At 32.2% G+C, this 13,410-nt stretch overlaps 3 protein-coding genes across 4 annotated transcripts; 1 reads left to right on the top strand and 2 right to left on the bottom strand.

The window, feature by feature from the left end:
* Positions 1 to 2,692: 2,692 nt before the first annotated feature.
* Positions 2,693 to 4,831, bottom strand: LOC145126163 (glycine-rich protein A3-like). 2 transcript variants are annotated; one of them, XM_079061565.1, is made up of 3 exons: positions 4,698 to 4,831; positions 3,806 to 4,156; positions 2,693 to 3,175 (listed from the first exon to the last, which is right to left on the bottom strand). In XM_079061565.1, the coding sequence occupies exons 2-3, from the start codon at positions 4,122 to 4,124 to the stop codon at positions 2,877 to 2,879; spliced, it is 618 nt and encodes a 205-aa protein (XP_078917691.1). In that variant the 5' UTR covers positions 4,125 to 4,156; positions 4,698 to 4,831; the 3' UTR covers positions 2,693 to 2,876. The 2 variants fall into 2 exon arrangements, with proteins under 2 accessions (XP_078917691.1, XP_078917692.1); XM_079061566.1 differs by having other exon boundaries at positions 2,693 to 3,163.
* Positions 4,832 to 5,284: 453 nt separating this feature from the next.
* On the bottom strand, positions 5,285 to 7,518 carry LOC145125332 (tRNA (guanine-N-7) methyltransferase). The gene is made up of 8 exons (XM_079060801.1): positions 7,263 to 7,518; positions 6,888 to 6,944; positions 6,721 to 6,796; positions 6,542 to 6,621; positions 6,380 to 6,429; positions 6,096 to 6,180; positions 5,890 to 5,988; positions 5,285 to 5,632 (listed from the first exon to the last, which is right to left on the bottom strand). Exons 1-8 carry the CDS (start codon positions 7,482 to 7,484, stop codon positions 5,420 to 5,422), a joined length of 882 nt encoding a protein of 293 aa, XP_078916927.1. The 5' UTR covers positions 7,485 to 7,518; the 3' UTR covers positions 5,285 to 5,419.
* A 1,287-nt stretch (positions 7,519 to 8,805) lies between these two features.
* Positions 8,806 to 13,204, top strand: SIG2 (RNApolymerase sigma subunit 2). The gene is made up of 7 exons (XM_079059606.1): positions 8,806 to 9,095; positions 9,923 to 10,239; positions 10,340 to 10,822; positions 10,927 to 11,157; positions 11,993 to 12,133; positions 12,508 to 12,708; positions 12,800 to 13,204. The coding sequence occupies exons 1-7, from the start codon at positions 8,939 to 8,941 to the stop codon at positions 13,079 to 13,081; spliced, it is 1,812 nt and encodes a 603-aa protein (XP_078915732.1). The 5' UTR covers positions 8,806 to 8,938; the 3' UTR covers positions 13,082 to 13,204.
* The last annotated feature ends 206 nt before the right edge of the window (positions 13,205 to 13,410 follow it).

Raw genomic sequence — 13,410 nt, 5'->3', positions numbered from 1 at the left:
AGAGGGTTGTGTTTTAAGTTATGTGGTGATTTATCATGCATTATAATTTATTGCAACAATGTTGTGTTCCTTACAAAGGATTCAATGTTTCGTAAGAAAACTAAGCCTATTGACATGCGACACCATTACATTAAATATGTGATTGTCTAAAGTAGTATCAAGGTGAGCATGATTGATACCAATGATAATCTTGTCGATATTATGACAAAGTTGATTCTGACTACCAAATTTGAACTTTGTTCAAGTTTGGTTGGTATTCAACTTTAAGTGTTATAGACTTTCGGCACTCTATGTTTCTCAAATTATTATGAAGGATGGATGGTTGTTTGTTAAAGATTGCTTTAACCCTAATGTAGAGTTAGTTGAAGGATGCTCTGAACCCCTAATGTGCATGGGAACTATTTTTATGCAACATTTCCTAAAGTATTTCAACCTTTTCCTAAAGATTAGTATCGAGTTATTATAAAGGATGAAGGTTTTCTTGCTCAAGATTGGTTTGTCCCAATGCAAAGTTAGTTGAAGGATGCTATGAAACCCTAATGTGAATGGGAAGTGCTTTTTGTACATCCTATCCTAAAGTGTTGCACTACTAGGTGTTGCATCTATTGTCAAGTTTCCTATTTTATGCAACCTTTTTCATTTATGTTGCATGGCAGTTTTGGAGTGTTTTTAGGACTCGAGTTTGTATGCCTACATTTATGGCCTCAGATCTGAGTTTTTTTTATCAATCATTCATTCTAACTTCTCATCACCGATTTCTTTAACCAAGAAAGAAACTTGTAACTCCTTGTTTCCATTGAAATCAATAATATTTCCTTTGTGGTTTACTCATTTGTGTTTCCATTCAAATTCTTGTGTTCTACTTTATGAATTTATGTGGTCTTAAGATTTCTCCATATTACAACAAGTTTTGTGGATATTGATATGATTTGTAGTTGACGCTCATCTAGGTTTCAAACTTATATTGGTAGATGTAAAGTGATTCTAGATACATGTTAAAAAAATGGAATCTATGCAAATGTTGTTTTATGGGTTTAAATAATATGCTTTGCATACATGATGTTTGATATTGGTAACTGTTGGAAATAGTGTCCAATGTCATTAATTAGTTGGTAATATTTTTAAATAATAATTAATAACAGGGTCATTTTGGGTTGGCCTCATAACACAATTAGCAATAATTCTTGGAGAAAAAATAAGTTGTTATATTAAGTAATAATAAATTAATTGGAAATTATTTTTGTAATTAATTAAATTTTTTTAATTAATTAAAGAGCTTGAATATTAATTAATTCTTAGAGATTATTTGAAATATTCAAGAACCTCCTAGATATGTATGGGACGATTTTGATATCCATTGGATAGGGATAAGGCAAATTTTGATAAGGATATGGATTATTCTTAGGGAATTGATCAACTTAAGGATTCTTGATGATGCATATAAATAGGATGTTAGGGATCAAACCCTAGATGATTTTTTCTCTCTAATTTCATTCCCCTCTCGCTCCATATTGATGATAATATAACTCCTCTCCAAGGGTTATTGATTTTCGCAATATCAGTCATTAGGGTTTCCTTGGTGTTGCTTCATGGAGTCTTGGGTCTGACTACATTAGAAAGATTCTCATTTAAGTCCTTCATCCATTGCAAAAGTTGTCAATCATAAAGTCTCAATCAAGAGATCAAGAGGTATGTAATATATCATTCTTTTAGTTTGATTTTAAAGTACGTTGTTTAAACTAATAAAACCTAGATCTTAGGGTGCGTGTACACTTTGGTTGATTTTTAATTGTTTCCGCTACCTAGTTAAATGTGTATTTGATGCTTAAAAAATCCAACATTAAGAGTCGTGTATTTGATGCTTAGAAAATCCAACATTAATAGTATTATGTAATTTAATTTTTAATATGTTCTCTTATTTACTTAATGTATTATGGGTTTTGTCAATCTTTTTGGAATTCGGTGGGAGATATGCTTTCCTACATAGTTTGGATTCGTGAAAAAGGGTCTTTTGATTACATTCATGGCATCGAAAGGGATCCATTAAATATATATATTTGGAACATGTGTTGAACATTATGGTGTGTAAAATTAAATATATATTTTGATTACATTCATGGACATGGAAAATAACAATATAATTATCTAAGATTACCATTATCTTATTATTGTTCATTTGGTTGTGTAAAATTTGTAACACCCAAAATAATCAAGTCTAATGTAATTCCGCTATTGTATTTCTTGGCCTAGTTTTCCATATTTCATATTACTACTTAGATTTTAAAAAAGTAATAATATAAAAAATCAAATTTCCATAAAAGAAGGAATGATATATTATTAAATGTAATGAAACTCAACATAGCTTAACAACATAAAAGAAGAGTACTTATTCACAACACATTTCAACTTTATGTGTGTTGGAGAGGAATATGCCTCTTTATTATGGAACAAACATCATGATGTAAGCAAATATTTCCTACATAGCTTCCATACTCACTACTATACAAACAATTCTAAAAACAATTATAATTTAGTATAAATGGATATTCCTACATTTGTCCATATAACATTTCTGGATAAATGGTTTTTAAAAAAATCTTGAACATTAGGGCAAATTTGGGAAAGTTAAAGGAAAAATAATGATGAAATTTTGTAAAAAAAAAAAAGAATTAAAACTTCATTGGAAAGTCAGTTTCTATATTTTTTTATTTATTAAGTTGTTATTTCTGCAATAAGTTAAAATAAACATTCATACATAGTTTACCAAATAAAACCAACTTTTACACATACAAATAGTTTCGTAACATAATGAAACCTTTATATTCGGGTCATCCAAGCCAAATGAAGAATCCAAATTTAGGAAGCGTAGATGAAAATTACTTCCATTTCTTCCCGCCCTTTCCATGCTTACCAAACTTCCCGTGTTTCCCGCCTTTGCCATGTTTCCCTTGCTTGAACTTACCACCACTATGTTTGCCATGTTTGCCACCCTGCTTATACTGACCACCACCACCCATGTGTCCCATGGAGCCCATCATGTTATGGGCTCCTTGGGGCATACTGTGGCCACCATGGCCGCCACCATGACTTTGAGAGGTCAAATGGTGAACTCCATATGTTGCAGCTGCAGCAGCTGCACCCCCAGCTAATACCGTTCCCATTCCTGGTCCATGTCCTAAATTAACAAAATTTCACATGATATCATTTTTTGGTTTAAGCAAAAGAAATTAGAACCAAAAGATAAATATTTGTGTCTTTTACTACCTAAAATGACATATAACTAAAGGCCCACAAGACAGGCCCATTAAGTTTGGGAAAAGTTGAAAATTACAAAAATTTCATCATTTGTCTTCTTTTTATTATAAGTTTACAAATTATATACTTTAATCATCGAAATAAATAAAATTATAAAAAAGTGTTTGAGTGCAAGAAATAGCAATGTATTTTTACTTTAAAAAACACACAATTATAGCAATCTCATTCTATAATAAAGAAAAAAAAAGTTGAAAGTATAAACAAATTTTTTTAAAGTATAATGTATTAATAAAAAACAACTGAAAATGTAATATTATCTTGAAAATAATTGGAAGTATAATGCTATAATACAGCTTATTGTTTAAATTAGATAAACCGAACAAATCACTTATCACTTTTATGATTTAAGAAAAAAGATGGTTGTTTTTTATACATAAAAGTATTGATTCGCAACAATATAAAAATCAAGAAACAAAAGCGTGAAACTCAATTGCAGTGAACTATTTGTGATATTAATGTTGACAATAACAAATTAACAATAACAACTAACCTCCTGAACTGTGAGAACTGTGTGAACCCGATTGACCAGGGTAGCCAGCTGGGGGATAACCCTGTTGTGGTGGATAAGCACCACCAGCAGGAGGATAACCCTGTGGAGGATAACCACCACCAGCAGGAGGATATGCTGCCGGAGGGTAGCCACCACCAGCCGGCGGGTATGCTCCTTGTGGAGGGTATCCGCCACCCTGTTGAGGAGGATAGTGCCCACCCTGTTGAGGAGGATAGTGCCCAGCTCCGGTAGCATATCCAGCAAGATTGCTTAATAGCCCTTTGTCATGTTCGTTTTGTTGCCCATCTCCACCACCCATTTTCTTTCAATTTGGTATTGTATTCACGAAAACTGCAATGTAAATCAAAGACAATGGATTATTTCATAGATTTGGTGTTACAGAGTCTCTGGATGAATTCAACTCCAGCAATTACTAAGAAGAAAGCCAACTCATCAATCAAAGCTTGAAAACGTTAACCGTTGAAAGGAAATGAGAAAATTTCAACCAATTGAACATGATCAACAGTTAGATTCCGATTTGGATAATAAGGATTCAATTAGGGTTTACAAACCGAGATACAAATCTGAAAGTAAACCTTATGATCCATTACAACAATTTGTCAATTAACAGCGGCATGCGTGATTCATGAAAACACATATAGCATTACTAAAAGTAAAATCAAAGAACTTCTAAACCAGGAGTTTCCTGAATCTATACATGTAACGATCTAGATAGATGAATTTAGATATTTAATCGTATCCATTTCAACAGAAAACAGAGAGATTATTAAACAAAAATCAAAGCTATTGGAATTTGAGTTCCAATTTCTGAAGATCGCAATGGTGAATTGAAGTTCAATTAGAAGAATTCAGATAGAGATGAGATGCTCACCAATCGTGATAATCTTCTGGCGGGTGTAGGTGTTGTGTTGAAATGATCAAACGCAGACTTCTTGACAAGTTGAGAGGATGCATGTACGTGTATATATACAAAAAGCAAGTGTATGAAAACGCGTTTTAAAAAAATGTTCGTTTATGTAATTTATATTTTGTATTTTTTTATACGATGTAATACGATCTTTCACATATGTTATAGTTCGAGCTATATATTCCTTTTATGATATATTACTTAAAAGAAATGCATAAATGCAACATTTTCTTTTGCATTTCAAATTCACTTTTCATAAAATAAAACGTAATTACATATATAAGCATTTAGCCTAAGATATTCTATTTTAAACAGACATTTTCACATATTTGTTAATGGGTCGGTTTAAAAACTGAACCAAATTATTTAAGAAAACTAACACAATCTATGTCACTAATGAAATTCATCATATGATTGTGATAGCTAAGGGGTCATGACTTTTATAACCATCTATTAATGTTTCATATCCATTTTTCAGTTTTAACAATTGATTTTTTTAATCAAATGGTCCAAATCATTGTCCATGGTTCTTGAATAAATAATAACACAAATAAATGAAACTACATTGCTACCTTAGAAACCTTTAACTCAATCAATAAAAACATACATCAATGGTACAACTTTTTATCTAATTTATCTATCATTCTGCAAATAACACATATTGATATTTCCATTTGTAAAAAAAACTATGATAGTTTTCGATAAATTCTTCTATAAATCTTTGCACCTTCAAATTCTGCATGAATCTCTCTTTCAGTTCGAATCCCCATTGGATTGCTTAACAACCATCCTTCATTGTCACAAGCCAAATCCGATTCAAACATGAGCTTTGCTGACTCAGCATCAAAATAATTCCGCATGTCAACTGCAACTTCAAGCACATCCGACTGTATAAACACCTGTTTTACAGTACAAAAGAGAAGGGCATTTACGTCTTTTCAACAAAAGAGAGAGAGAGAAGAGAGATTTCAAGCGAGTCCATGTCCCTATCCCACCTTTTTGGATCGGACAAAAGTGTGTCAGGCATGGAATTGAATTCCATCAACACACGAAGGAATGGAATCACGAATTCCAATTCCATAATCCAACACAGGACGGAATGGAATCATGGATTCCAATTCCGGTGGGAATTGAAAAACCAAAGAGAAGTCATTACCTGTCCTCCAGGCATTAAACTATCGGTAATTGCTTCCACAAGAGGCTTCTGCACAATCCTTCTTTTGTGGTGTCTTTTCTTAAAATGAGGATCTGGACACTGAATTAAATTTTCAAAGCTCAAAAATTGATGAATAGATTTGAAAGAAATAAATATATTACATAGAATTACATAGAGTTTAGAAATAGGGATGCACATGCACTCACCAATATTGAAACAAACATCAAAGGCCCAGGATATGTGGAAATGAGCTCCTTGAAGGATATTGTGGCATTTGCAAACACAAAATGTCTGCAAAAATAATTACAATAATAATATCATAATATAATATTATTAATATATATGCTTTGTATTGTGATGACATTGCTATAAATGAGTAAGATGCTATAATAAATAAACCAATGAAATTACATTACCATATATTGCATTTAGCCCTATAGTTTTTTTTTTTTTTTTTTTTTGGAAATTTGGAAAATTAATAAAAACTTACATATTACTAAGAGACAGCTCTTCCGCCCATTTTTCAGCACGTGTAACCAACTAGAAAGTGAAAAAAAAATTATTATTACAAATACTAATGTAGTACTCAATTCCCAGAAATACCCCTTAAAAATTATGTATATGAAAAAAAAATCAAAATCAGTTAATATACCTTTTTTCGTATCTCAAGGCCCATATAGTTCTTGGAACCATGATTTCTCTTAGCAAGCCACATGAGAAATCTGCCACTACCTGAATTATTTAAATTGTTGGAATAATCAGAATAAAAAAAAACAATTGATTTTATGACATTCATCAACATATGCATAAAGAATAAGATATATTCATTACCACTTCCTACATCAACAACTAGAGGCAACTTTGGGTCTTCAAATACATCATTCCAGTTTGGCACTTCAACAGGAATCTATCAAAATATAAAGAAAGCTCAAAGCATGTATGAGAAAGAGCTTAGAAATATAAATTTTAATCAAAATTGAGTGAGAGAAAGTGTATACTGATAAAGTAGAGCTAAGAGGATTAACATGTTGCCTCACCCTAGTAGCACCTAACTCCTGATAATCAACAAAAAAAAAATGAAAATAAGAAGCTATAATAAACAAATAAATGAAAGTAGCATTTAGCCTATTTTCAAATGCAAACTTCATCAGGATTTTGCATCCAATTTAAATCAACACAGATCTTTGTGACAGAGTAAACCTAAGTTACCAATTTCTAATGGAATTTCAAAGTGACTCCATTTACGAAATTGAAAAGCAAGCGTCGAACATTGAAAGCCATATAAGATAACATCGTGAGGAAACTAGCTAGGTCAGGAATAACATTACACAAAATATAGTTCATCTGTTGTATATATATGATTTTTATAATACCTCACACACAATATGCGGAATGCTAAGATCAGCATACTCCAATGCGACGAGTTGAGGGCTCCTGATTTGCGGTTGTCGTTGTTGATTTTGAGAAATAGATACGGGTGATGAACAGTGGCAGATATGGCGGCGATAACCATGAAGCAATGATGATTTCGAGAATTTAATAGCAGTTGTAGTGATAGTTGAGAGAATTGGAATTTTAAGTCTGGTGTGAGCCATTGTTAAAAGGCTAGATAACCAGGGCAGGGGTTTAGAAGGTTTGCTACATTTCTATGGGCATGTAGTTAAGCATTATAAAGGCTTTGGAAGTTTTTTTTTTTTTTTTTTTTTCAAATAAAATGCTCTTTTAACATATTTATAAATATTATTGTTATATTAAAACGTTTCAATTTTAAAGAAAACTTAAGTACCTAATTTGTATATTTTTGTATTAGACAAATATCATTTTTATAAATTTTTAAATATATAGACCGTTTCTATAAAAAAATGACATATAGACCTTTTTCATCAATTAATTAGACAATTTTTATAATTTATTTTTTATACAGCGACAAACTTATCAACATATAAAAATCTCAACATATGTACATGATATAAGAATGATAAAAATTGGTGATTTGCTATATTAAATGTTTCATTTACTAATGAGAAATCAAATATATTTTTATTTTTTGCTCTTTGCCCATATTTCTACTAATTAGATTAAAACAAGTGTCAAAAAAATTAAGAAAGATAATTAATGGATTCCACATGTCATTATTTAATATAAATAGGAAGATGGATAAAAAAAATCTAAAAATATATTTATTTTTTTTACTAATATATTTCGGTTGGAAGGTGTGTACATTTTTTAGCTTATAGTTCTATACTTCTATACAAACAAAGTAATTTTTAAATGAAGTATGTAATTATTTTACGAGAAAATATTAAAAAAAAAATTGTTATATGATATTTACTGACTACTTATCTATTTAAAACCATTTGACTAATTAATATCACATAGGATATCTTTAATTTTTCTAAATAACTATTTTTTATATTATTATGTCATAGCTTACCACAATATATAATTTTTTTTGAGAGATTTTCCTTATTTTATGAGCAAAATGTATATATTACTAATAATAATCTTTTTAATCCGTTGAAACATGGTTTTAAATTCATCTATTCCATTTGTTGATTCCTTTTAATCTTTTATTATGCTTTTAATCATTTAGTTAAAAAAAGTTTTCAAAACCCTAATTTTCTTTTTTACAATATCTTTGTAAACCAGTTGACTTTCAAATGTTTCTATTATTAGCTTATGATATGTTAGTTATAATTTATAAATAATTGATATATTTAAATATTTAATAAAAAAAATATTTTGTTGTCAAAAGTCAAAACCAATGGAATATGTATAATTTTTAGTCAAAACTCGAAATATCAAAGGTGGGCCTTGTATAGAAATTTAAAAATTAAAGGTGGGCCGTGGGCCTTACAAAGCTAAAGAGCCCAAACGTAAGTTTTAAGTTTTAACCGATTTTTGTTTAATGGATGCTGTCTCTCTCTCGTCCGCAGTCTGATGACCCCTTATCCTCATTCTCCACAATCTCATCTCTCACTTTCGTCTTCTTCATTCACTTATCACCTCCTATTTCCACTCTTCAACCCAAAATTTATTCCTCAGATGAATGCTTAAATCGGATTTTCATGTATATGATCATTACATGTTTGCATCTATATCACCTGTAGCTGAAAATATGTCCTGTTTGCTTCCCCAATTCAAGTGCATACCAGATTCTTTTACCATCCAATTCAAAACTCACAATCATCATTCTCCGAACCTCCGTAAGCTTACACATGTTCTTCGTTATCTATATTTCAATTTCCGAAGTGTTTTTGTTTTTTCATTACTGAGTTTGTGCCTGAAATTTGTGTTTTTAAGCTTATCGATTCAACATTGTAGCATTTTTCATGTTTCTATTCACGGGAGAGAAATTTACAAGTGCAATTTCATTTTTAGTTTCTGTTAGTTTTAGTGTTTTGTTTCTGAATTGAGTTCAGTCGGTTATCTTCTGTTTACTTTTGAGATAGGATCCCCAAGGTTAAGTTATAGTCAGTTTTGTCGCCTCCTTTTTGCAAAATGTTTTCTTGTAGAATTTGAAGCTTATGGAACATTTTCTAGCCGGTTTTAGTTAGACAACATCATAAAATAGCAAAATACTTTTTGATTTGTCTCACTTATATTTAGTTATAAGTTCTCTTCTCAACCAGAAAGAAGATGAGGTATGCTGCAAAAAGTGCTCTGATTTCTAAATATATTGGAATTTAGGGCCTCTTTTACCTAGTTTCAAATATGATTGCCCAAGGTGTGAAATTCTATAAAGTAGGTATAGGGTTCAAACTTTTAGCACACCCAAAATATTGCTAGTGCTTCGTGATTTATCATACTAATGATTGATTTTGTTTATTATAGTATCCTACATTCATTTCTTCCTATTAGGACATTATACTTTGAAAAACCACCTAATTATATAAATGCCATTCAAAATTCCAAATGCAAAACAATTTTCACTGTTATAATAAATTGAGTTGCTATTTCTTGCATTTAGCTGCTTTATTTGTACTCATGATTGATTCTGTTCTTACTGTTATAACTCGGTTTCATAACGCAGCAAAATGTAGAGAGCCTATTTTTTTCCCAACACGTTGTGTTTTATCAACTACAGCGCCACCTGTATCAACAGAATCTACAGTTCTTAATTTAGAGAAGCTAAAATTATCATCTTTAGAAGTTCATTCAAATTCAGCTGCTACTGATAGACATTGGTCATCATCATCATCATCATCATCATCATCATCATCATCCTCATCATCATCATCAACAACTGGAGTGCTTGATCTTGAAAATTTCCAGCTACCATCTTTAGAACCTCATACAAATTCAATTGGCGGGAGTAGACCATGGGCTTATACTGGTAAAGTCAATCAGGTCAGAATCTGCTATTGCTTTGTTGAAGAAATTGTAATGCACAAAATTTTACATTATTATTTATCAATTTTCATTTGATTTTTTTTTTTGAAAAAAATAGGGAACAACTTTGCCTTCAGAGTTTAAAACAAGTGAATACACAGAAGCAGCAGCAGAAGCAATTGCTTTAGCCAAGGCTGCACTAAAACTCGCCAAAACCGCAGCTGCAATGATGACACCTCATCACACCCCTGATAATCATTCAATACCAGAGTGTGGGCCCCAACTCTCAGAAGAAGTGGGGCCCACACCCGAAGAACTGGAGCTTCTAGAAGAACAGCTATCTGCAAGCATAGCTGTGAGATCAAAGAGGCAAGTGGAAAGGAAAGCAAGGAGATTAAGAGCAACCGAAAAGGCTGAAGCCGGGGTCGTTTCGGTCAAATCCGGGTCCCGCAACCGCGGTCGACCCAGTTCAGTGGCGGTTAAACCTGGTGTTAGCCGGAGACGCGGTGAGAAAAAAGACGTTTTGGCTTTTTTGGGTGGAATGACTAATGCTAAGCTTTTGACTGCTGATGAGGAAGTAGAACTTTCAAAAGGGATACAGGTATTTATTTAAAAGAAAAAAAAATTAAAACCATTGGAAGAACATTCGTTTTTTGGTTATTATTATTATTTTTTTTGTGGAAGTTCATTATTTTTATCATGCAGGATCTATTAAAATTGCAAGAAGTCCATAAACAACTTGCAGCACAATTTGGGGTGCCACCTACTTTTGCAGAATGGGCAGCTGCAGCAGGGATTGATCAGATACAGTTAGGGAGACGATTACATCATGGTGAAGAATGTAGGGACAAAATGATTAGAAGTAATATACGACTTGTTATTTCAGTTGCAAGAAGTTATTATGGAACTAAGGTCCATCTTCAAGATATTGTTCAGGTATGCATCACATTTTTCAACCATGTTTGTCGTACTGCATTAGACTGGGATTGAGACTGATGTGAGGGACATATTTGTTGCCCCACCCGAAAAGGTAGGACAATACAAAAAGAAACTGTAAGTATTTATCCACCTAAAAAGGTGGAACTAAAAGCGACATGACAGAAACTGTTAGTTTTTGTCCCACCCAAAAAGGTGGAACTGCTAAAAAAATCTTAAGTTTTTTTCCCACCCAAAAAGGTGGAACTGCTAAAAAAATGTTAAGCTTTTGTTCCATGCAAAAAAGGTGGAACAAAAACTTACAGTTTCTATCATGCGGCATGATAGAAACTTACAGTTTTGTCCTTGCATAAGTCATAGTTTTACCTGTTTAGATAGTTCCATCTTTTGGGGTGGAACTACCTAAAAAGGTTGAACAAAAACTTATAGTTTTCTATCATTTGGGGTGGAACTACCTAAAAAGGTTGAACAAAAACTTATAGTTTCTATCATGCCGAATGATAGAAATTGTAAGTTTTTGTTCAACCTTTTTAGGCAGCTCCATGGGTGGAACTACCTAAAAAGGTAAGACTATGACTTGTGCAAGGACAAAACTAAAACTAAAACTGTAAGTTTTTGTCCCACCCAAAAAGGTAGGACATGACAGACAGTGTAAGTTTTTGTCCCACTCCAAAAGGTGGGACTACGCTAAAAGGTGGAATGTCTAAAAATTGCAACAAGGTGAAACAAGGTGGGACAGGGATTCGTTTTTTATCTTGACTACATATTTTGATGTTTTTTTTATCTTGACTACATATTTTGATGTTTTTTTTTTCTTTTTAAAATTATTTTTCAGGAAGGAATCCGAGGTCTCGTGAAAAGTGCAGAAAAATTCGATGCTTCAAAGGGGTTCAAGTTTTCAACATACGCTCATTGGTGGATAAGACAAGCTGTCCAAAGATCTCGTGCTGAACAAAGCAGGATCATTCATGTTCCCGTAAGCAAAATAACAATTTAAAAATGTCTCAAAAAATATTTGAGAAAATAACCACGGGCAAATATAGTAAATTTACATTTTTGGTCCCTGGGTATAGCTGATTTTTCAGTTATGGTCCCAGAAAGTTTTCTTTCGTATTTTGTGGTTTTAGTAACTTTTTTGGTCCCTGTTTCAAGTAAAATAACTAAAATTGCTTAAACCAGCTATTCTAGTAACTTACTTAGGGACCAAAAATAGTCATTTTTCTTGGAACAGGGACCAAAAAAGTTACAATAACCTTTTGGTGCCACAAATGCAAAAAAGCTATACTCAGGGACTAAAAGTGTAAATTACTCAAAAAGTTAGGACTAATGGAGAAAATCTCTATGAAACAGTATTATATGGTGGAGGTGCAAGCAAGAGTAAATGAAGCTAAATATCGATTAAATAAGAAACTTGGAAGAGCAGCTACTCGAGCAGAGATTGCAGTTGAAACAGGTTTTTCCGTTAAAAGAATTCAATCCGCAGAAGTTGCCCCTAAGCCAGCTCGATCTCTTGATGTCCGTGTCGGCTTTGAAAACAATACAAAACTCACGGTTTGTCCTCTTTCTTCTTTTTTTTAGTCAGGGACTAAAATTGTAAAATTGTAAATTACTGATAAAGTAAGTTGCTATTTCTTGCATTTAGGACCTTATTGATGATCCGGACCAAGAGACTCCCGAGGAGATACTAATCAAACAAACAATGTCGGAAGACTTAGACAAAGTCTTGAACACATTAAATGTAAAAGAGCAACAAGTAATTAGATGGCGGTTTGGGTTAGAAGATGGTAGGACAAGAACACTGCAAGAAATCGGAGATGTAATGGGAGTGAGTCGCGAAAGGGTTCGACAAATTGAACTTTACGCGTTTCGTAAGTTAAGAAACACAGACGAAACCGAGACTTTGAGGCAATACTTGCCTCAATAGGAAAAATAAAATGAATCGAGAGTCTTTGTATAGGTTAATCCTCCGTGATTTACTTGTTTTTTTTATTTTTGTTTATTATTGATCTTGTTTATGGCTATGGAAATGTAATATATATTCTCTCAAGATGTTTGGTTCTTTATTCATATGCATAAAAGCAAAATGTTGTAATCTATTTGTCATTTTTTATGTTTAGTCAGACTGTCTGATAAAAAAACTGAACCAATTGTATTTTATTCCGGTCTCTTAACTGTTCAAAGAAGGTATGGTTCTTTAATTGTTCATATGTTGTATCAAACAATACAATATGTTGAATGCTGACTGATTCAAAG

Source organism: Lactuca virosa, chromosome 7 (genome assembly GCF_052849685.1).
Source record: "Lactuca virosa cultivar CGN04683 chromosome 7, Lactuca_virosa_CGN04683_v6, whole genome shotgun sequence".
In the NCBI taxonomy this organism is placed as follows: domain Eukaryota; kingdom Viridiplantae; phylum Streptophyta; class Magnoliopsida; order Asterales; family Asteraceae; genus Lactuca; species Lactuca virosa.
Note: the sequence above shows the minus strand (reverse complement) of the source record. Positions and strands in the feature narration are given on the sequence as shown.